This window comes from Microdochium trichocladiopsis (genome assembly GCF_020744255.1).
Source record: "Microdochium trichocladiopsis strain MPI-CAGE-CH-0230 chromosome Unknown B0I36scaffold_1, whole genome shotgun sequence".
In the NCBI taxonomy this organism is placed as follows: domain Eukaryota; kingdom Fungi; phylum Ascomycota; class Sordariomycetes; order Xylariales; family Microdochiaceae; genus Microdochium; species Microdochium trichocladiopsis.
The window spans coordinates 3,305,437-3,328,027 of NW_025763544.1; the positions used below are offsets into that span (position 1 = coordinate 3,305,437).

General features: G+C 56.7%; 8 protein-coding genes across 8 annotated transcripts; 3 read left to right on the forward strand and 5 right to left on the reverse strand.

Annotated features, from left to right (window-relative positions):
* Positions 1-2,879: 2,879 nt before the first annotated feature.
* On the forward strand, positions 2,880-5,173 carry B0I36DRAFT_311121 (ERCC4 domain-containing protein). The gene has a single exon (XM_046152333.1). The coding sequence runs from the start codon at positions 2,890-2,892 to the stop codon at positions 5,095-5,097; it is 2,208 nt and encodes a 735-aa protein (XP_046018676.1). The 5' UTR covers positions 2,880-2,889; the 3' UTR covers positions 5,098-5,173.
* A 645-nt stretch (positions 5,174-5,818) lies between these two features.
* B0I36DRAFT_357895 (uncharacterized protein) lies at positions 5,819-7,803 on the forward strand (the record flags this gene model as incomplete). The annotated part of the gene is made up of 4 exons (XM_046157868.1): positions 5,819-6,121; positions 6,192-6,557; positions 6,609-7,694; positions 7,777-7,803. 4 exons carry the CDS (start codon positions 5,819-5,821, stop codon positions 7,801-7,803), a joined length of 1,782 nt encoding a protein of 593 aa, XP_046018677.1.
* A 398-nt stretch (positions 7,804-8,201) lies between these two features.
* B0I36DRAFT_379555 (uncharacterized protein) lies at positions 8,202-10,102 on the reverse strand (the record flags this gene model as incomplete). Its single annotated transcript, XM_046160775.1, has 1 exon — positions 8,202-10,102. Exon 1 carries the CDS (start codon positions 9,936-9,938, stop codon positions 8,202-8,204), a length of 1,737 nt encoding a protein of 578 aa, XP_046018678.1. The 5' UTR covers positions 9,939-10,102.
* Positions 10,103-10,355: 253 nt separating this feature from the next.
* On the reverse strand, positions 10,356-12,093 carry B0I36DRAFT_311124 (uncharacterized protein). Its single transcript, XM_046152334.1, has one exon. The coding sequence runs from the start codon at positions 11,946-11,948 to the stop codon at positions 10,554-10,556; it is 1,395 nt and encodes a 464-aa protein (XP_046018679.1). The 5' UTR covers positions 11,949-12,093; the 3' UTR covers positions 10,356-10,553.
* Positions 12,094-12,149: 56 nt separating this feature from the next.
* On the reverse strand, positions 12,150-13,910 carry B0I36DRAFT_259961 (chitin binding domain-containing protein). The gene is made up of 2 exons (XM_046151111.1): positions 13,361-13,910; positions 12,150-13,269 (listed from the first exon to the last, which is right to left on the reverse strand). The coding sequence occupies exons 1-2, from the start codon at positions 13,518-13,520 to the stop codon at positions 12,557-12,559; spliced, it is 873 nt and encodes a 290-aa protein (XP_046018680.1). The 5' UTR covers positions 13,521-13,910; the 3' UTR covers positions 12,150-12,556.
* A 687-nt stretch (positions 13,911-14,597) lies between these two features.
* Positions 14,598-17,092, reverse strand: B0I36DRAFT_259964 (SPFH domain/Band 7 family protein). The gene is made up of 5 exons (XM_046151112.1): positions 16,801-17,092; positions 16,666-16,727; positions 16,530-16,584; positions 16,134-16,432; positions 14,598-16,071 (listed from the first exon to the last, which is right to left on the reverse strand). Exons 1-5 carry the CDS (start codon positions 16,890-16,892, stop codon positions 15,005-15,007), a joined length of 1,575 nt encoding a protein of 524 aa, XP_046018681.1. The 5' UTR covers positions 16,893-17,092; the 3' UTR covers positions 14,598-15,004.
* Positions 17,093-18,609: 1,517 nt separating this feature from the next.
* On the forward strand, positions 18,610-20,100 carry B0I36DRAFT_13212 (uncharacterized protein). The gene has a single exon (XM_046148218.1). It carries the CDS (start codon positions 18,930-18,932, stop codon positions 19,941-19,943), a length of 1,014 nt encoding a protein of 337 aa, XP_046018682.1. The 5' UTR covers positions 18,610-18,929; the 3' UTR covers positions 19,944-20,100.
* Positions 20,101-22,015, reverse strand: B0I36DRAFT_13224 (Oxidoreductase, molybdopterin-binding domain-containing protein). The gene is made up of 2 exons (XM_046148221.1): positions 21,490-22,015; positions 20,101-21,416 (listed from the first exon to the last, which is right to left on the reverse strand). The coding sequence occupies exons 1-2, from the start codon at positions 21,897-21,899 to the stop codon at positions 20,258-20,260; spliced, it is 1,569 nt and encodes a 522-aa protein (XP_046018683.1). The 5' UTR covers positions 21,900-22,015; the 3' UTR covers positions 20,101-20,257.
* Positions 22,016-22,591: the final 576 nt, after the last annotated feature.

A 22,591-nucleotide genomic window follows, 5' to 3' on the forward strand; every position in this document is an offset into this window, starting at 1 on the left:
GGCGATGCGTACTGTGCTGCGGGGACTAGCTCCCTGTCTCGAACACCCAGCACCAACAATCAATCATCCATATTACGAGAAGAGCTGCCCAGCGGAAACTTAATTGTTGACACAATCAATAACACTCGTGTGGCGCAACGCAACCAAGCTCTCTGTGCTCCTCTTGCTTATGAAGCAGACTGTACTTCGAAAGGTCGGGTGATTGCTGGGGCGCCGACCGGGGCTTTGTGGCAGGGCCTCAGGGGGGTCTACGGTAGGTAGCAAGAAGAAACACCGGCCCAATGAGCGGCGAGCTTGAGGTGGAAACTGCCCAGGGCAATCTGGCATCGAATGGTCCAGTCCAGGTTGCCCATTCGGCTCGATGGTAAGGTACTGAAAGGGTGGCCGAGCAAAATGCTGAGCGTCGCCGACATCTCACTGCATAAGAACCAGGCCTGCCCCTAATGGGCTAGCAACACGCCATGATCCATGTCGTTTCCGAGAGCTATTTCTTGCGGTTGCGGGCCTTGGGGACACCTGAGTTAGATTGGACTATCCCGGCACCCGATGTTTCGAAACTTTTGGATGGCTGCAGCCCGGCCGTTGAACGCACAGCAACTTCAGGTCACGTACACGTATCGAATCCCTACATCGAAACTGGCCATAATTAAAGCCCACTTTTCAAGATCATCAAGCTGGCCCAGCGATAGCTTCTAATCGTCCGCCCTTTGTGCCGGCCACGTCAAATGGCAGAGTCTCACCATCGCCTCTGTCAACACATGACCTCGTCTTTGACCCAGAAATTGCGCGGTTTGCCTTGCTCCCAGGGATTCGGGTTGGTTTCAACCCTCAGGGTCCTCCACATCTTTCTGACTAGCACCTGGGCGCACGACCCTGATCGCGCCAGAACACGCCATGCTGGTCCAGTCGGGGATACCCAGGACTGGCTCCATCGCTCGCGCGTCATTTCGTGGCCCGTCCAGCCCAGGAGCTGGCCCCGGCGAGTCGTAGTACAGGCCAGCGCTTGACCGATCAGTTCTACGAGGGAGGTACGCCCCCCACACACAGGCAGACGTTGTGTGAGATGGCCAATGTCACCCTGGACCCAGGCGGCCACGCGAGAGTCAAGACAAATTGCTGCGAGCGTGAGATCCGTGCGTTCCAGCTTCTGGAGAACCGCTGCTCTCGTAGTCTGTGCTCAATGCTGCAACAGCTGAGCAGCTTGTATTAGCTGCGAAAACATCATTTTGCATACTTCTGGAAACGTACTGTGCATGACGAGCCGGCGAGTTAGAAGCCCTCTTGCTCCTGTTTACGAGCGGCTCTCCCCTTTATCCAGCACACACCGACAATTCGTTTCCAGGTTTGCTGCCATCTGCCATCTAGCCACTATAACGAATCACAACAGCGCGCCAAGACTCAAGGTAGCCTGTGAAGCAGACGGCCCATCTCATCACACCACTGGAGCTCATTGCCCACTTGAGCTGTGACCCAAGACGCGCCTCGTTGTCATCGACCAGCCGAACCATTCCCAGCCACTTCCGAACTTGTCAATACGGTGATGGAGCCCCTCTTTCATCACAGCGGCGTCAGCCCAGTGGGAACATGTTCCAGATTCCGGAAACAGTGGCCGAGCTTGGATCAGAACGGGCTTGGGCAGACTCACGGAATGAAAATAGTGGGGGGCATCCACTGATGACAGGGGGCCCACAGATAGAGCTCCCGAGGAGCCCTCGCTCCCGTCTTCGTTGGTTTGACAGAGAGGCTGGAGCTGCTGGAAGCTGAGGACGAGACTCTTCTTGAAGTGGTTCTCCGCTGTACCCTCAATAAGTCGCGACTGGGGGTCCTTACAGGTGTCGTGTTTCAGGAACAGCACAAATCCCTGAAGTGTCTGATGTCGTCCAGTGACGTGCTCGAATCAGCAACCCAGGATTCCCCGGAACCGTGCTTGCAGGTCTTAGCGACGCCGTTGCCTCCGGCCAAGGATGCCCCAGCCCGTCCTGCAAGCCAAAGTTCAGACGACCGAGAAAGGCAGGACCAAGAGGAAATCGTCATCTTCTCCGTATTCGTAGGGGATCAGGAGTGGCCCATCAGGAGCCATTGCAGCAGGGCTGCAACCAATTCGGACGCACACATTGCTTTGGCACTTTGAGGCAGTACTCGTGTTTGTGCTACCCAAGTCGGCACCCGGGAAACAAAAAGGAAAGTGGCCAAGAAAAGCTTTTGCACTTGCATACGCCGGTTTTGTGATGCTGCACGATAGACGAGCGAGCGAGCCGCCTGCGACCCTAGGGTTGCAGTGCGTAGCCTGGGATGCTGGCATTTCGTCGTCCTCGTCTGCAGCAGCTCCGCGACGTCCGCAGTGCAGTGAATGAATACCGGCTTGGCCTGGCATATCAACGTGTACCTCAGCCGTCCGCTTGTTCAAACGTGTGAGGAAGCCCCACGCACGGCGTTGTACTCACTACGAACGAAAGACACAGACGAGGGATTCGGGATACAATTTCGAGGTTGTCCTAGGATTACCCAGCTTGCTGCATCACCCGCTCGGATTCTCACCGTACGAAGCGGCACATTGTTCAATTGTGCTACTCCAGACGGCGACATAAATAATTCGGATGAACTTTAGAACCGATTTTGTAATAAGCCCCCCGTCCTCCTCTAACTCTAGAAGGTTTTGAGGCTCAAGCCACTTCCCGCTAACTTTAGCATGCATAAGCGAACGCCTAAGTGACCTCGGGAGGGTTGTGCATGGCATTAGACAATTAAAGTATCCGAGGCCAAGGCTCGGCGACGCGTCACGTGATTGCGCGAGACCGCGCTGGTGGCCGAGGTCGTGCCTGCTCACAGCTGTCACCAGAGGCGCGGATCCACTCTGGTGCAAACCACTCTATCGTGATCTGACGCGTGATGTGGACAATCAATGACAGTTTTGGAGCACTTCGTTCGCCTTTATTGTTCTCAATTGATGCCAGGCTCGTCAGTATGCCAGTCGAGGTAATAGACTTGCTCTCGAGCTCGCCCATTGCTGGAAACGCAGACCTCCATCAGCCACAACATTCGGCTGCATCAGCCAGCGTTGACGACACTGTACCATCAGCACAGTCCATCCAGGTCACGGCCAATGTGCAGTCAAGCTTACAGTTCTCTGACTTCCCTTTGATATCCTCTTCGCTTCCAGACGTGCAGCAACCTGCTCCACTCCCAAATGGAGCTGTTCGGACTCGAGATGCTGAGATCTTGTTCTTGTCTGACGACTTTGACAGCACCGGTGATCTTGAGGTGCAAATCACCAGACGACCTCACCTGAATACCGCTGTGCGTCGCACGAGGTCCGAGGCAACCAGAACTTCCACAGGTGCAACAACAGGATCAGCGACCACAACAAGCGCACAGATTATCTCACCGATGAAACACAGTGCAACAACGTCAAGACATCGCCAAGCGGTGGAGGATTTTGTGAGCTCGGATCCGTTCGCAACCTCACCACCAAAGATTTCAAGCGGTCAAAAGCCAGAAGTCGCGCCTGACTTGGTTCCAACACTTTCAAGCGATCCATTTTCCAGTCCACCGAGGACATCGTCAAACGCATGGGAACGCAGGACAGACAGCTCAACACGTGCTGGTCTTGCCGCGAATTCTGGCAGTGGCGTCTCCGGTGCAAGTCTTGCAAGGAAGACTGTCGACACGATTGATCTATCCAGCGATCTAGATGATGGACGGCCGCCAGCCGCCAAGACATCATCAAAGGGCAAGGGGAAGGAGCTTGCGGCCTGGGATCCCATTTCGAGCTCCATGCCGGAGATGCGATCACGCGGATTGTCATCCCCAGAGCAGACAACAAGCCCCCGCACGGCAATTACCTTGGAAAGTGCGAGTGAGTCCGATTCGGATGGTTTACCTGATCTCGCGGATGTCGACTTCTCGAGGGTGGAACCCCAGTTCACCTTGAGCGAATCGCCACCGCCCAAGCGATCTAGACCGAAGCCCACTGCTGTCCCAAAGAAGAACGACGGGAACAAAGAGCTCGAGAAAGCGGCAAAGGCAAAAGCACGAGAGGCTGAGAAAGAACGCAAAAGGCTCGAGAGGGAGCAAGCCAAGAGCCTGAAGGCGACCGAAAAGCTGAAACAAAAAGCCTTAGAGGAGGTGAACAAGAAGCGAACGAATCATAAGATCTCAACACCAGAGATGATTGTTGACCTGCCCACTTCCCTCCGCGCACCACTCAAATTGCAGATTGAAACTCTACTGGGGGATCTGGGCGTCGACTACCAGGCCTACCATTCCGCAACGGACAATGTTGTGAAGTGGCGACGTAAAGTCTCTGCAGTCTACGACCTTGAAGAAGCCATCTGGAGAGACATACCACCCAGGATCCTCCCTGAGGAGCATGTGCTAGCCATCCTCGAAGCACCAGAGTTCGTTAAGCTCGCCTTGGGCACCGGTGACGAAACCCTTGAGTCGCACATTGCCCGTGTACGGGCAACAGCGCCGAATGCTGCAGTGATATACATTATTGAAGGTCTCAATGCCTGGATGAGGAAGAACCGCAACGTCCGAAATCGTCAATATATTGACAATGTTCGCTCTCAGGAAAACGAGGCCGGGCCAAGCCAGCCACGCAAAAGGAAAGCTCAGAGTCAGGAGTACATCGACGGGGACTCTGTCGAGGATGCCCTGCTATCACTTCAGGTAATCCATGGGGCGCTAATACACCAAACTGGGGCCATGGTAGAAACAGCTCAGTGGGTATCAATCTTCACTCAGCACATCAGCACTGTGCCGTATCGGCGAGCTCAAGCCGAAAGCGCGGACGCCGGCTTCTGCATGGAGGCAGGGCAGGTCCGAACTGGCCAAGATTCCAAAGACACGTATATCCGTATGTTGCAGGAGATTGCACGGATCACGGCGCCTATAGCGTATGGCATCGCCTCCGAATATCCTTCACTGAGACAGCTCATTGACGGGCTCGAGGCCAACGGACCACTGGCATTAGCCGAATGCAGGAAAAGCGCAAACCAGGATGGTGCTTTCTCAGACCGGAAAATCGGGCCTGCCGTTAGCAAGAGAGTACACAAGATATTCACAGGCCGTGATCCAGGCAGCACAGACGTGTGAAGCACAGTAGCGCTCATCTCAAGTCAGCCATTATCTTGCCTCGGAGCTGACATTTCCGGATGCCCACACGGTAGTCTTATGGAATATACCCACTTGCATGTAATCCAATCGTGTCCTACTGAATTAGCAAGTGATGACTTTACACACTGCTCCCTCACCTCACATTTGGAATGGTAAGCCAAAAATCGCTTATCACTGTTCGAGGTTTTTCTTTTCATCTTTCGCTTTGATCGCAAAGACGCACGTGGCCCCCATCTCAATTGACTTCACCGGGCGGAAGCGATGAGCAGAGCACGGATACTGGCAATCACAATGCCTGAACAAAGACCGTCGCGATACTTCTCCACGTCGTAAAGCGCAGCCGAGTTGGTGATGTGGATGCACCAAGCATCCGAGAGTCACCGATGGCTTGCCTGGATCCACCTGCTCAGGCACCAGCGGGTGCCTGGGGTTTCCGCCCGGGCCCCTCAACACCAAGTCCCCTGCGGACTAAGATGTCTCCCAGCTGAGGCTGAAGCTCCATTGGCTAGTGGCTCAGGGGTCGACCGGCTTGTGAAATCTATAAGTCCAATCCAAATTTCTGACTCGTAGGGCAGTGAAGCACCGTTCTCTGTCACCAATAAAACATCCCTGGTGCCTCGCCTCTTGCACATACGGCCCTATTCCGCAGGACTGTTCCCTCCGCGCAACTCCAACATCTCAAGCCATTCATTGAGTGCAAATGAGTACTTCTTCCGACGCGACGCGGTTGCCTGGGTTTGGCTTGCCGGTCGACTTCCGCTGGCTTTCTGAGGACGGGAGCCGTCAATATGACCACGCCTTGGATTGCTGTTTCCTGAGTGGGGGAGTTCCGGTGCGGGAGCAGCGCATGCTCGAGTTTATGGGCCAGATCACGGACAAGGTGGACTGGCAACGAAAAGTCAACGATGATGATATTGTAGCAAAGTGGAAGACCGAGGCATCCCGAGAGATTGATGTCAATGGTACCGAGGACGAATACCTCTCTGAGGAGATGTTCGACTACGTAAGTGCTGTATTATCTTGTTGATGCCTCCAGTGCCCATGCTCGACGGACTGACACTAGACCTTCACAGTGCATGAAAGAACTTCGGGACAAGGCAGAGTACATGGAAAAGACTGGGATCGTCACAGTCCTGGACTCGGAGCTTTACATCGCCAAGTCGGATACTCTTGTGCCAGCAGAGCTACTCGCACGCCTCAAAGAGGCTGTCGCCCTTTTGGAAGACGTGCCCGAGTCCAAGAAGGACTGGCATCCAGGCTCGGATGAGAAGGTTCTCGACCTTCTTCATCCCTCGCTCTTTCCTCTGCGCTATGGGCTCACGCGAGTCCTGCCGTCGGGGAAAGTCCCACTAGATGATTGCTTGACATATATAGGCAAAGGAGAAGTCACAGAGCCGTTTGATCCTTCCACCGTCAGGTCTTGTTATGACTTGAAACATGTAAGCCTGGCCTTGTTCTTCAATCTTGATCACGGTGCTGACACTTCAGAGGCATTCGGCAAGCACCAATGGCTACCCAGCGATCTCAAGTGGACTCCTGAGGGCCTCGAGATTGCCAGCTATGTCAACAACCTCCATCCAAGAAAGCACAAGGATCTTTACAAGATTCTGGAGTCCTTTGCGAGTTTGGCAGTGCCTCTATTCGAACATGTCGTTTTGCGCTCGTCATACACACGCACTGAGCAGGATCTCGCCCCGAGAATTGAAATAGAGCATACAAGCCATGATGACTATTACGTACCCGATGACATCCTCTTCACAGGATATGAGAAGCCACTGGAGGAATATGATGAATGGGAGCTCAAGCGGCGCCAACGCGAAGACGACTACATGGACTGGAAGCAAACAGTCTGGATCCTTTCCCAGCCCGAGCCTGAGACCTACGCTCCGCGGAACAAGAAGAACCTGCCGGACTTCCGCACCCTGTTTCCTGACGGACTGCAGGTGATCTTCAAGCTTGCGAATATCCATCTCAGCCCGGACAAGCCTGAATACGAGGGTGGGACATGGCACATTGAGGGTGCCCTGAACGAGCGAATTTGCGCCACGGTCCTGTACTACTACGATCAGGACAACATTACCGACAGCCATCTCGCTTTCCGCCATAGACTTGACGAGGAACACATAATTATGCAACCTGCGCAGGATGAGTACGAATCCATTCAACAGTACTTGGGTATTAGGAACTACGGGCAGGCCATCCAAAACCTGGGCAAGGTACTCACACGAGAGGGCAGAATGCTTGCATTCCCCAACGTGCTGCAGCACCAGGTCCAACCGTTCAGCCTCGTGGACAAGACGAAGCACGGGCACCGCAAGATACTGGCCATGTTCCTCGTCGATCCGCACCTCAGGGTCCTGAGCACGTCGGTTGTGCCGCCCCAGCGCCGCGATTGGTGGGCCGAGGAGGTCCGCAAAGTGCCGCGCTTTGGCAAGCTGCCCCAGGAGATTTTCGAGATGAACATTGAGCAGGTCGAAGACTTCCCGATCAAGTGGGAGGACGCGCTCAAGTACCGCGAAGACCTCATGGCGGAGCGCACAGCTGTTTCGCAGGCCGTGGACGACATGTGGAATGAGGTGAGCTTCTGCAGGCATCATCCTACCGTCTCTGGAACGGTACCGGGTGATTCTTTCTGCTAACTACATATGTTTCGCTCAGATGACATTCAGCTTTTGTGAGCATTGAGGTTGAGGCTTTCCGTAATTGGCACGTCTTGCACAGAAACAAGCAGGACAGCTTATACTTTAGAAATTCTGGGGGATATTGTTGTGCTTCTCCTGAGGGCAGCTGTCCCGAGTCCAAGCTTTAATAAGTCTGCTTACCGCGCTTTATGCGTGTTGCAAATTGTGCCCCCTCTCGAGAAGTAGACAGCACATCTGCGAAGTTGAAAGTTGGGCAGCTACCTAGGTAGTATTGTCCTCAGCTTGGCAGGCGGGCCATCTGGTGTTTGAACTCTTCCATGGACTTCAGATTTTCATAATCATTGGCAGGCAAGCAAGAAGAGTGGTTTGATCCACGAAACCTTGAGAGAATCACAGTATGGCTTTCTTGTCTTCCTGACCCATTCATGAGATGCCAGTGAACTATCCTTGCGCCAACTGCCCATGAGTGTCCCACCACTTCCTGAGCCCGGCAACATCACACCAGGCAAACTGCACGGGATTCTCAAACCACCAGCTCCCACCATGATGATTCTTACTCTCTTCCACATTGATTGCACCGCCGCCATGATAATCTGCCGTGGCCAGCACTCTCGCGAGATCTCCACCACTACCGGCGCCGCCGCCGCTGGCGCCAGCCTTCGGGCGGTCACTAGCATACTTCTTCAAGCTGCCGCCATCAAAGGTGTGGTTCTTGACTCCCAGCAGGAGCACGACGCTGCCCACGCTGGGGGTGAATCCTTCCGGGTCGAGGAAGACGGTGAGCAGGACGTGCTTCGGCGTGGTCGGGTCCGCGAGGCGGACTTGTCGCTGGGTAAAAGTTGGTGGCAGGCTCGCGGGCTCGAGGGCCGAGATTGCGCTCACCACGGCCAGGACGTTGACGGACCAGTTTTGCTTGTAGGGGAGAGAAGGGATGGATTTTAGGAGGGTCAGCTTGATTGGTGGTGGTGGTGGTTGTGGTTTTGGGGGCACATAGGCTGTGGTGGGCACGGCGTCTCTGGTGGCGGTCGAAGTTGTTATGGTGGTTGAAGGTTGACGAAGTTCAAAAGAAGGAGGGGGAGGAGCAGGGGGGAGGCCGCCGGGTTTTGTTCCTGGCTGTGGGAGTTGGTCTGGATATTTGGCATTGTCTGTTCTGCGGGCGGGGAAATCATGTGTATTTGATCCTCGCTTTGAATTGGTGCGACGCTGGCTGGTGGGCATGACCTCGAAGTCATCGTCGTCAAGGTCTTTGTCACCATCATCCTCCATGTACTGTGCATCCGCCAGGGCCTCGAGCACTAAGGCGTCTTCTGTGACATGTTCTGCGGTAGGGATGCTGCTTTCAGTTGGGTGTGATTTATGGAGCGCATTGCCATGCTCTTCAGCAAGAGAGGTGGGTAGGCTTGTGGCGGCCTGATCAGCTTGAGAACGCTCGGTACCCATCTCGTCTGGTTCCAGGGTTTGCTCGTCTGACGCTGAGACAGCCGCCTGGGCACTCCATCCTTCCGCCATGGCGATCAGGCTTCTGTTCCAGCCGATGGGCACCATGTTCTCAATAATCAGGCACGCCATCTTGCCCGACGCCTTTTCCCTTGTCGTCGTCTTCTTCTTCTTCCTCCGGTCTCCGTCCACCGGCTTTGAGGGCTCATCTCCGTCTCGGCGTGCCTGAGCACCGCTTTTACTAGCAGCAGCAGCAGCAGCAGCAGCAGCACTACTCGCCGACGAGCCCCCCACAGTCCTGTACACGAGCTTGAACTCGTCAAGCCTCAGGTACGTGCCCACCGCGACCTCGGCGGTGTCGACGTAGCGGTGCAGGCCGACCGCGAGGAGGGCCTGGATGCACAGCTCCCCGTCGCCGAGGAGCAGGCGGACGGTGCGCCAGCGCCCAGTGGCCGAGGTGCAGGCTGTGTCGATGGCCTCGACGAGCAGGATCGCGCCGGGGGCGGCGTAGCGCGTACGCAGGAGCTCGCGGATCACGAGGCGCGGCGGGTCAAACGGCTCCGGGCAGGTCTGCGGGTTGTGCACGACGGCCACGCTGACGACGTCGTCGGCAACGGCAAATGTGATGGCGGGTGGGCCATGGCTGTCTGCTGAGGATGGCTCGTGGCGGCGGCGGGTGGTGGTGGTGAGTGTTCTTGTGGATGAAGTAGACGACGATGCTGGCCCTGCTTTGGTGGACATTTGGGGCCAGCGCCTGATTGCCTGCCTGCCTGTCTGCCTCCGCTGGTCGAGGTGTCAAGACATCATGCGGATTTCTCTATGAAATAAGAGGCATCACTGTGCCCTGCGACCAAGGCGAAGAGTCTTGTGCGTGTCGAGCGTGAATGGGAGGCGGGATGTGCGTTTACAATGTCGGATGCACCTTCAGAGACCCGTCCGTGGGGTCGTCCACCCATCAGTACAGTACCCCGGCCCGTTTGGGAACCACCTGCAGTACAATGCTTGTTGCAAAATAGCGTACCCAGCAAATTCAATTACATGAAAATGAACTTGCGTAGACAAATCTTTATTGTAAATTCACCATAGGTTACTGTCTTTGGCCTCCTAGAAAAAGTTTAAAGACATCCGATAAGTCCGTGGTTTGACGGCTGCAGAAGTGGCCAAACGCACACCAACTGGTGTACAGCTCCTATAAGGGATCGTATATTATTATTGAGATCTAATTCTACTCTGACTTCTAAACGGATAGTATAACAACAGAAGGAGACGCACATGAACAAAAATCATTCCGCTGTCAAACCCACAAATATCTATATGCGCCATGCAAATAACCACAACCTCCGAATCTCACACGCATCAGGTAAACTTCGCCACCACAAGCCCAGCCTGGGTCCTCGCAACAGCGGCCGCCGCAGCGATAGCACCCGCGGGGGAAGACACCAGGGGAAGAGAAGCCCCCGGTGCATCTGACCCAAAGTCGTCCGTCATCGGCGGCCCCAGCGTGTAGCACGCCCTCCCGAGCGCCGACAGGGCAAGCCCCATGTCACCACCAACACCACCACCACCGCCACCTCCACCGCTCCGGCAGTAGCGCACGCCGTTGACACGGATCCGGTTCCGCGATGCTCCCAGGGTGAACTGGAACAGCCCGTCCCCGCCGCACTGCTCCCTTGCGCGCTGGTCGGAGAGGAGCGGGCAGAAGAAGACGCGGTAGCAGTCTGCCACGGTGATGCACCTCAGGGCCGGCAGCTCCAAGGTCGTGGTGGTGGCGAGCAGCTCCAGCACGTCGCGGATGCCGCCGTCCTGGGCCAGCACGGCGCGCTCAATCCATATCGACTCGATGGTGGTCTGAACGCGGGCGATGGCACTGATAAAAGCGGCCGGCGAATCAAGCGCGCAGTCGACAAGCTTGAGTTCTGACAGCGCCGGCGATTGTCCCGGCGGGGCACACGCCAGCCCCGTGAAGAAGGCGTGGATGTCGTCGGGACGCGGGTGGGAGAGTGTCAGGGATTTGAGATTGGCGGCAGATGAAATCGATGGCAGGAGCACCTCGTTGAACAGGCTGTGCCCGAATTGCCAGCTCATGCTGAGCTGCTGGAGGGTCTGGGCCCATGAAGAACGGCCCAGAAGACTTCTGTGTACATGCTCTGAGCTGGGAGACCAGCCATGGACTTCTTCGACGGGGCCCTTGTCGAGTTGCACCTCGAATCGGCGCACCTCGAGTCTCTTCCCGCCATTTCCGTCCCCACTGAAAAGGGAGAGCAGGAGCCAGCATATGTCGATGGGGTTGAGTCTGCCAGGTGAGGCCTCTGACCAGAGTCTATCCTCGTCTTCATCGGTCAGGCAGAATTCGGAGCAATTGGAAAAACGCAGGAGCATGTTCCTTAGCCGGGCGGCCTGTGGCGAGTCAAGGTCGATGTGGCCGCTCCAGCTCCGGGGGAACTGCTCCTCGAAGCTATCAGCTTCATCATCGGGTACATGTGGACCTGATCCGAGCCCCCGTCTGTAGCATTTAGCTATACGTAGGCACCGAACGCGCGATGCCATGTCATGGTTGCGTGAGATGTGAGAGAGGCGGCGCAGGCTCTGTGGTGTGAAGTCGGTCGTCAGAGTCGTCAGCCATCGCTTCACGAACAAGTGGTATGTCGCTCGACATGACCGACGAGAGACAAAACGAAATGCGATCAAGCTAGAATCATCGAGAAACGAGGCAATGAGCTCGACCAGTTCGATGCTTAGATGTTCCAACATCGTGAAAGAGAATGATTGACGGGCACTAGACGAGGATTGCGCCGATGGGCGCCAGCCACGGGCGTCTCAAGAAAGCATGTGAGAGGTTCCCGAAAGCAGCCGGGGAGATGTTAGGAGAGTTTGCGGACCCCCACTAGAGGCAGTTGGTTCTGGAAGGACGTTATCTAAGGTTCACCAGATTGCTCGAATGGTAAAATTGCAGCTCCGACCGTCCTCGCCGCCTCACCAAAACATTTTTTTTTTCCTTTAGAAAATTGTTCAATCTCGATGGTAGCTACTCCATACAATATAGCTACTGATTTCAACGACTGCATGCGCTCTGCAAGTCAGGCTGCATTGGTCTGCTATCAAGCACGAATTGTGACTGTCCGAGACAAAACAACACTACTTGATTCGGTGTCTGGGGGGGCTAACCACACTCTTCTAGAAAGTAATAAATGTACACATTTGAATAAAAGCGAAACTGCGCAACCCGTAGGCCATGCTTCCCAGAGCTTCGGCGGAAGCAAATGAGAGCCACCACAACCTAGTCCTCACGAGAAAATTGCACGTTGCCAGCACGAAAGCTCCAGCACCTCAGGCATGGAACTTGTAGGCGGCACCGTTTCTCACATCAACTGACGCGCATGGCGGCGGGCGTTGTTGCCGCCAGCCTTGGTGCGCAGCCACGCGATGAACGTATCGAGGGTGAAAGACTCGGGCACGGACCCGTCACCACTGCCACTACCACCCCCCACGGGATCCTGAGGAGCCGCTGTAGGCGTCGGGGCCGCGGACGAAGTCGCGCTGCTCGCAGTGGGGGAGGCAGAGGAAGTAGGCAAAGGCGCAGTCGGGCTCGCGACCGGCGGCGGCGAGGAGGGAGCAGGCGCCTGACCATCACCACCACCACCACCACCACCAACAACAAAGTCCACGCAAGCCTCATAAGTCTGGTCGATGCTCCTGGCGTCCCAGTACCACTGGAGCACACAGTCGCCGGGCTGGGCACACTGCCCGCCGATGTCCTCCGGGATCGTGACGTCGAACTTTGTCTGGTCGGCCGGGATGGGCGCCGCGTTCGAGGCGTACACGTCCCACGAGATCAGAGGCCCACTACCGATGACCGTGTTGGAGGCGGTGCTGACGATGGACACGTTGGCCGTGCCCTCGTGCGGGGCGCGGATCTCGACCGTCATCGGCACGACCTGGCCCGGGCGGAAGGACTGGACGTTCTGGGCAGGGCTGTCGGCGAGCTGGAAGCCCTTGCACTGCCAGACGTTGCACTTTGAGGCGTCAAAGTCGGCCTGGTTCCTGGCTACCTGGAGCTCGCCTTGGATGTTTCCTGAGGTGGGGGTGGGGATGTGATCAGCATGGGGTTCGCGGTTCACAGGATAGTTTTATAAGGGAAAAGAAGAGAAAGAAAGAAAGCTTACCGTAGATATCAGAGTTCTGGTTGTTGAACATTTGCTGGCCGCAGGCGGCGGCCATCGCAGGCCCGGGCTTGCGAGCAGGCGGATCAATGACATAGCCGTGGCCAAGTACGGTTGTGGCGAGCGCCGCCACGCCGAAGAGAGTCTTTGTGCTGGAAACCATGGTTTGACGAATTGTTTTGAGCTCGCGAAGGAATCGGTCGAGGAAAAGAGAAAAAAAAGGTAATAGCACCAGGCGTAAGTGAGTGTTTTGGTCAAGATAGTAACGAATGGGACAGTCACGGACTGTGTTTGACGAAGACAAGATGAAGGAGTGACCGAAGGTTGTTATTGGCGTACCAAGGACTCACGAAGCGCAAGATGGGAACTCCGGAATATTTAAAGCATTCTCTGGCGCCCAACGCTGTTCAGAGGCCATCGTCATCTCATCCCAAGTGTGGAGAACTCTGCATGACCTTGTACAGTGACCCACGAGACTGAGCCAGGTTCCGATATTGCAAAGGTCGGACGACCTGATACTTTGGCAAGCCTTGTTACCAGGTTCAAAATCCCGTCAGTCAGTAAATCCACGCTCCCTGGCCCAATTTGCACGTGACGCTGGTGCCCTCACCCCTGGTATACCTCGGAGCGATCCTGCTCCCCATGACGCGCTCGCAGCGACTGTCCAGGGTTGCCAGGCTGACAGGTTGCAAACCTGCAAACCCCCTGCTGAATTGGCGCGCGGCTACCCACTTTACTGCGTTTTAAGTTGATAGAAACAACATGCTATCAGCAGGGGTATGGCACATGCAGGATCCAGGGCCTGGCAGGGGAATAGGTACAGTATGGTTGACGTCTGGTCTCGACGCACGCTGCCTAATATCCCTCGAACAGAGCCGCATTCGCCGCCGCATTGGCGAGCCAGGCCCCCCTTGCACCTTGCCGTTGAAACCGTTTCAACTCTACGAGGTGATTTGTTGTCCAGCCTGTCCCACCGCCTCTTTAGCTTGTGTTCCGCCTCGGTGGGACCTCTCGGATCTCTTGCCGAACAGGGTAGCATGGGGACATCTGCTCCGAAGGGGCTAAACGCACGGCCACGTCTGATCTTGACGATGCTCGCTGGGATGCTGCTGAACCCTGGACGTTGCTTATCAAGTCCGATCGTATGGCAGCAGGTCGTGGTCGCTATTGCTGCAGCTCACCTTATTTCATTATGCCAAGGCACTCTTTATATGCGACGTGGAGCAGCAAATTGTGCATTCGAGGATATAATGGACCACTTGACCACCTGCCTCAAGCAGTTGATGCTCCCTATGAGCTTATTGCAGGCGCGCCGGACCGTGCCTGCACCATTCTTCATCTTCCCTTTGTGCGAAGGCAGTTACATACTTTTAAGTAGCGCGCTGTTGTATTTGCGATCTATATGCTAGAATGCAGGGGTATCGGACAGGAAAATGACAAAGGAGAAGTCGCCAGCCAAGTCTCCTTGTAACATCAATGGCTCCAAGCTTTCAGAGGAGCAATGACGTTACCCTAAATGGAGGAGATGGAAGAGCAAAGCAAAACTATGATATACATGGTATCGCTGCCAGAGCCACACAAACCCAAAGACAAAAGAAAAGTGCAAGTTCGTAAGCTCACAATCAGCTCGCTAGCCAAGCGAGCCTACTACTTGTGGCCATTCACACCGTGTTGCTTGGCCTCAACGTTCGCGACCTGGCTGTCGTTATTCGCGGCAGGCATGCGCCCAAACTGCCACTCGGGGAGTGAGATACCCGTCTGGTCGTGGATCGTCGACATCAGGGGCGGGAGCATCTGGTAGACGTTACGGAGGGCCGCAGTCTCGCTACCACCGCCAGCACCGCTTCCGCTACCAGTACCAGCATCGGGACCAGTGTTCCACACGTTGATCTTGGGCTGCATGCCCTTGACGGCAGCCGCGTTGGCCTGCGCGAGCTGGACGAAAGTGCCCTTCTCGATCATCATGTAGTTCAGCAGGCCTGTGGGACCACCGAATGCCTGGCTCATCTTCATGTAGGCATCGGCCATGGCGCTGAGACCCTCCGCCTCCTTGAGACGGGCGGCCAGCTGAGCGTCCGCGGCCTGGAGAGCGGCGTGGTTGCCGGCCTCGGCGTCGACTCTGGTCGAGTAGGCTGCAGCATCGGCGTTCCGGGTCATCATGTCCGTCTTTGCCTTGGTCTCGGCCTGGACCTGGTAGGCCTTTGCATCGGCCTGGCGTGTCATCTTCTCGAAATCGGCCTTGGCTTGGGCTTGCACCTCGTATGCCTTGGCATCGGCGGCCTGCTGCGTCGCCTCCTTTGCAATCTCGGCCTTGACGACGTCAATGGCACGGAGACGCTCGAGCTCGGCCGCGGCACGGCGAGTCTGGACCGTCTTCTTGAGCTCCTCGTCCTGGGCCTCTGTGGCGCGGACAGCCTGGATGCGGGCGATGTCGACTTCCTGGTCGAGCTTGGTCTTCTCGGTGGCCAGCCTGGCCTCGGCGACAGCACGCTCGATATCACGCTCCGTCTTTGCGACGGCCGTGTCGGCGTGAATCTTGGCAATCTCCTGGTCCCGCTGGCCGTGGCGGTGGGCCTCACCGACCGTACCCTTGAGCTGGGCCTCGGCGACATCGATACGGGCCTGGTTGGTGGCACCCTCGTGCGCTTTCTGGGACAAAGATTGGAAGTAGGTCGAGCCAACGGCGTCCTTGAGCTCCTTGACGTTGGCATTGTCTGTGAAATAAGTTGTCAGTGATCGGTCTGAGGAGGTGAAGTGAGGTGTGAGGCAAGCTTACAGATCTTGAGACCAAACTGGTCCAGTTCGCCCTGAATGTTGCGAAAGATGCGGCGCTTGAACTCCTCTCTCTCGGTAAATATTTCCTCCATGGTCATGCTCGACACGAGCACACGAATCTCACCCTCTACGATACCCTTGACAATGTTCTCGAGGTACTGGGTCGTGCTACCCTGTTTCTCGTCCGAGTCGGCAAGAAGCATGGCGTACTTCACCAGTGCGTCTCCGCGGTCCTCGTTGCCCTCGTCCTCTGCGGACGCACCCTGAATGGTGCTATTGGCGCCCCGTGTGTTTACATCACTTATACGCGGTTCTTGTCAGTATCCCTGTTTGGTTTTCTTGTCTTTTCCCGCCCTGAAGAGAGCTGTGTGTTTAAGGTTCTCTGGAGATGACTTACGGGCCGACGGTTAAGACGACTGGAAGAAGGAATTGAAGCTTCTCCCGCGTCATTGCTGTGAGAAAGCGCAAAAGAAGTGCTTGGTCAGCATCGTGGACCGTGTCATCGCTGATTTATGGGCGTTTTGCCAACCTACCTTGCAGATTCATGGCATAATCGTGGGGCTGCACCGAAAAGCGGGCGCATCGCTGGAAGGGCCTGTGTGGAGCCAGTCAGCGCGTGTTCTGCAGGAATTTCTGAGAACATCTGGGTTTGGTGACTGCGAACTTACCATACCCAGGCGGCCTTTGTGATGCGGACCGTCTTGATACCTGAGCCAGTGATGGCCAGGTACTCGTGGGGCTGCGCAATCTGGTATCTCATTGTGGCGGTATATGGATGTGATGCGTAGAGGTGTGAGAGTGTGTAGGACGGCCGCGGACGTGTTGTGCCGAGATGTCGTGTGTAAGTGAGTCTAAGCTGCGTATATGTGGTGGTACCTCTCTCTAGAGAAAGGTTGGGTGGGAGGTGCTTGCTGTAAACACCTTTGGACGTGTGATGACTGGAATGGACCAGTTCCAACGAGAGACAGGGACACTTGAGAGGATTATATACAAGCCGCCATGTCTTTAAGGGCACTCCACGTCACTGGCCAGGAGGCTGTGGTTTGTGGTTGACAAGACTGGACGTGGTGGGTGGCACCAGCCGGGTCTGCGGCAAGGGTCCGTGTCTGCAGGCTGCAGTGCAGTGGAGCCGCAGTGCGTGCTGTGGGGAAGACACCACTGACAGCGCTGCCCGCCCGGCGCAAGGTAAGACAAGGGTGTCGCCCAGCTGGTACGCCACCAGGGGTGGTTGGTGGTTGCACTGCCGCCCGCCATCAAGAATGCCTCGCCGCCGCATTCCAGCACTGGAGTTCGGTGACGGACCTGGCAAACTTCAGGTGGGAAGGCTGATGGATGGGTGGCTGCTGAGCCGATGATTGTCATCTGGCTCGCCAATGGCAACGGTCCGAGCTCTACATGCTGGTGTGACTCAGAAACTCTGAAGCGAAGACCCTGGAGAGCGCAGGCAGGAGCAACCCAAAGTACGCTGATACTTACGTCCTAAGGCAGCTTGTCGAGCTACGCCGGCTCAGTCGGCACACGCACCCGGGCTGGTTTGGTGCCCAAATGAGCACTTTCCAGGCACATTCGCGACTTCGGTGCTTCAGAGAGAGATGCGTACACTACTTACACTAACCACCAACCCATGTCAGCGTCAGCACGCCGTGCTCTCTGCATCTCCCATCGTTGCTGTCTCTGGCGTGGCTGTGCCGCCTCAGCTGAGAGAGGGCCCAGTGCGTGCCAGTCACGCGGAGCCGCACTGGCCATTCTCCAGGGTCTTCGAGAAGCTGTGGATGTGGCGCTGGGGCAGGGCTGAGCCAATCCCAGCGCCTGCCTGCCCTGCCGCACTGCCGGATTGGGCAGCTTCCCTGGCCCCGTAGGGCGTTTGCTCTCCGGTCCAGTAGCTCTAGCCTCTCGGTGACCCAAACCGTTTGCTTGTCGAGCTTCTGCTCCATAGACCTCGAGGCTGAGTCTGCCACAAAATCCAAGGACGTCAAATCACCCAAACACGTGCTGGATGTAAGCCCTGGCTCAACTGCATCTGCATCTGGAGGAGCCCAAAAGCGTGACCGACGTCATACTCGCACATTGGGGCAGTCCGACACGCGACATGCCTGTCCTGACCGTGTGCTGTCAAAACCTCATCCTCGAGTGCCGCGATAGGCGAATCATGCCGACTCGACTGCCAATTTCCCGCATGTCTGCCTTGCGCCTCAGGCTATTCAACTTCGAAATTGCCCCTTTCCCCGCCAGAATTGCACATCTGAAGCTGCACTTTGTGATTGCCCAATGGCTTGGGCGTCCGTGAGTTCCGCGGGGTCCCCTGGTGGCTGGCTGGGCTGAGGCGCAGCCGGAAATAGTGGCCAATTCGCACCCACCCAAGCTCCCACCTCCGCCACTAGAGTAGGACTGACAGGCAGGCCAATCCGCATAATCGCGTGCCGTGATACACACGGCTGTGCCAGCCGAGACGGTGCGTTGTGACACACAGCCAAGGCATACTCGCCATTGGCTGGCCCTGCAGTAGGGCACTCACGCTAAGGTGTCACCCGACGGCCAGCGACAGCCAGGATCTGCTCTACCAAGAAAGAGACTTGAGGCTTTGGCAAACTCACCTCATCCCAGCTCAAATCGACTTAATCTTTCATTCCACCGCACAGCCTCAGCCTCAGCATTGTTGGTCTCGCTCCCAACAACGGAGCCCACGACCGCCAGACTTTGCCAGTTCTTCCCATTCTTCTACACATTGTTAGGTGACAGATCGTTGTAGCGGCAAGCAGAGGTATCACACGAGGATACCCCAAGTCCATCATCTGGTATGTCCGCTACTCACAGCAACGCTCCGCCGCCATACAGCGCGGCGAGCAAATCAAACCACATCAACCACAATTCATCACCACCACCACCACCACCACAACAACAACAACAACAACGACAGCAGCAGCCCATCATAAACCCAAACTCCACAACCTACCACCTCCGCAACCACGTCTCCTCCCTGCCCTCCCGCATCCGGGACAGCCACAACGCCCGCGCAAACCGGCATGCCAGCGACGACTCGGCCCTGCTCGAGGAGACCCTGGTCCCCCACGTCGAGGCCTTCCTCGCAGACCTCGGCTCCCGCCCCGTGGCGCCGCCCTCGGCCACGCTCGTCCTCTACCCGACCGCGGCGATGCTGCTGGGCAACAGCTTCGACAGCATCAGCGGGTTCGGCGCCGAGGCGGAGACGGGACGGGCCCGGCCCCGGACGCCGAAGTTGAGCGGGCTCGACGACATGCAGCGGCACGGCGAGTTTGTGCGAGTCCAGGGCGTCGAATCGTCGTCGTCGTCGTTGTCTGAGCCGAAGCCTGGGAACGACAAGCCGGGCCTTTATGGGCACGGTTTCGGGGACGGCAAGGGTGGTAGTGGCAGCAGGGAGAAAGACTTGTTATGGTGGAAAGACGAGGCGATGGCCCGGAGACTAGCCGCGTACATCCAGCCCAAGCCCGAGGAGGATCCCAACCTGGCGCCACCGGCCTTCTTTGACGCCGACGTGGCGCGGCACGAGCATCAGCAGCAGGAACAAGCGGGGGCCAAGAAGAGCAAGGACAAGAAATCCTGGGGTCTCAAGAAGTTCATCGGCGGCGGTGGCGGCAGCCGCTCACCACCAGCGGCAAGGGGTTATGCCGTGCAGTCGATCAATGCCTCGGAGCTGGACACCAGGGCGAAGATGACGGTCAAGGCGGAGGAGATGACGTTCCGCGTCGAGAATGACATGGGGCTTTACGAGAGCTTCAACGGGTGGGCTTTGGTTGCTAGGGTGACTTTTCTACACGGTGAGGGAGATCTCTGAATATTTGGGCGTCACGATAAGATGCAGCCAATGCCTGGCTCAAATGAGGGTATAAATTGACTAGAAGCGCAATGACAAGCGGCTGGTAGCTAACTAGTCCTCTTCTCACGTAAATATTAAGCAGGTCGAGAGAACTGAATTAGAGGCGCATGGCAGCGTTCTTGCACAAAAGATTATCTGAATATTTCGCTAAGCATAAGGAGCCGAATTTTGCTGAGCAGTATCCCCCTTGAGTGAAGCCAATCTAAACCGGGCGGTGTGCTTGCTCTTGCTCTGAACTCTACATCCCGTCATATCCCTCCTCCCTCCTCCGCTCAGTCATCCTCGGCATCGCGCGGGTCATGCTCCTTCCAGTACTTTTCGTAATCCGGCCACGCCTGGGCCGGGAAGCTCAGGGGCACGGTCAGCGGCGCAAAGGGCACGCCGCGCTTTTCCATCTCGTCGAGCCTCGCCTTGGTGAGGGGGTGCTTCTTGTTGACGCTGAAGATGTTGATGCGGTGGCACGAGCTCGTGACGTGCAGGCCCCAGTTCCAGGCGGTCCGCACGTCGGGAGGCTGCGTGTTGAGCGAGTTGTCCCAGCAGCGCACGACAATCTCGACCCAGCCCTCGACGTCGCAGGGCAGGTCGAGCTCCCAGGTGCGCCACGTCCAGCGGCGCTTCTTGGACAGGTTCTCCTCGGGCACCGTGTACCAGTTGAACCCGCCGTCGGCCGACAGCTCGACCCGCTCCGGCCAGCGGCCGCCGCCTGAGTAGGCCCAGCCTTTGCACCGGATGTGGCCCTCGTGGACGACGACCTGCTTTGTCCACGGCGACATGATGGCGGAGCTGACGGGCATCTCCTGGATCTGGATGCCGTCCGTGAGGCGGAAGTTGTGCTTGGCCACCTGCTGAGGGAAGTACAGGTACTCCTGGCTCTGGACGGGGGCCCTGCTGGGCTGCTCGATGGCCTTGATCCGGTAAAGCCACTTGACGCCCCGCGCCCCGATGTATCCCATCACCATGATCCGCAGCGGGTACCCGTGGATCCGGGGCAGCGGCTCGCCGTTCATATTCCACGCCAGCATGACTTCGTTGGCCTTGACCTTTGACCAGGGCACACTGACCAGGTAGTTCATGCACTTGTCGTCCTTGAAGTAGGTGTCTGCGCCGTAGAACTCGAGATGTTTGGCTCCCTCCTTCAGGCCTCCGCAGGCCTTGATGACCTTCTTGAGAGAGATGCCCTCGTACTCGGCAGTGCCGATGGCACCTTCAGCCCAGGGCGCCTGGGGCACTTCGTCGCCCTGGCCCGGGTACTTGAGGATCTGCTCGATGCGGCGAGTGCCGGAGCACTGCATCGTGATGTGCTTCTTCATCCTGGGGAATCTCGATTCGTCTTGGAGGTCTGCCAATGTGAAAGACTGGGGATTGGCCACGAGACCGTCGACGAGAAAGCTGAAGTCGTCCTTGTCGATGATTGGTATACCGCCATGATTCCTTTTTCAAAAGTCAGCCATGCTGTCACGCCCTGTGTGTTTCTTGTGTTGTTTTAGGAAAGGCTTCGGCTTACCGGACGAAATGGAGCGGGTTGGGCGTGATGGCCTTGTCAGTCACCAGGCGCTTCGGCGGTTCTCCATTGTAGGGGAACTGCAGAAGGTGAAGCATGTTGGGATCCTTCTCCTTGAGCACCAGGTCCCACGAGTCGCCCGGGACGGCCTCGAGCTCGCCGCCAATGGCGTTGTGCCACATCTTCCAGCGCGTGCCCGGCAGCACGGGGTTCGTGGGCGGGATCTCGCCCAGCTGGTACTCCGGGTTCGGCGGCCATGTCTGCGACGTGAGGATCTTGTGCGCGGCAGCCTTCTTCTCGGGGTAGTTCTCCCATTCGACGAAACTACAGGAGCATACAGATCGTGTTAGCGGTGGCCTCTCGACTTTTGCACCGGACTCTTGTGCTGCGGAGTTGCGGAGAAATCCCCTCATCAGATTGCTCACCCCTTCCAGCCCTTGCGTTCAATCTTGAACAACTCGTTGCGGTCGCCAACAGAATCGATGGCCGCCTCGTCTTTGGTAAGTTCTCCAAAGGTCTGCGGGGCGATCTCTTTCGTCTCAGGGCCAGTCATGTCCAGGATGGGCTAGTCATGGTTAGCATGGATGACAAGATTGTGTCACTTTTCTCAGACATGGGTTTCTTCATACGAGCGTCGCGGCAGACATGCCCTGCTCAATCTTCCATTCATCTGGACGGTTCTGGTCCTCCGCATGGAGCGGAAACGTGGCGGTGGCAGCGGCAGCCATTGTGAGCTCGGTTTGCGATGTTCGCAATACCTCAGATTATTTCTTCAGAATCTTCACAAGTATCCGAGTTCTTATCGAGTGTATAAGAAGGAACAACGTGATTGAAAGAGTGGTCGAGGCTGGGTAGAGAGATATCCCGAGATATCCCCAACTGATATCGAGACAGTCCGAACGAGGCGAGCCCTCCCTCGGGCCGCGAGCATTCATAGTGTTATCCGCCCCGCCCCTTTGCAGTCAATACTAACATGCTCTATATGCCTGATTGTAACGTTACACTGCCTTTTCCTTTTTTGTTCTTGATGCTCGCGCTGCAGCTGCTGAGTTTCGTGGCGAGGGGGGCCAGAGTCAATCGACGACAAAGTTCCCACTGTGCTGAC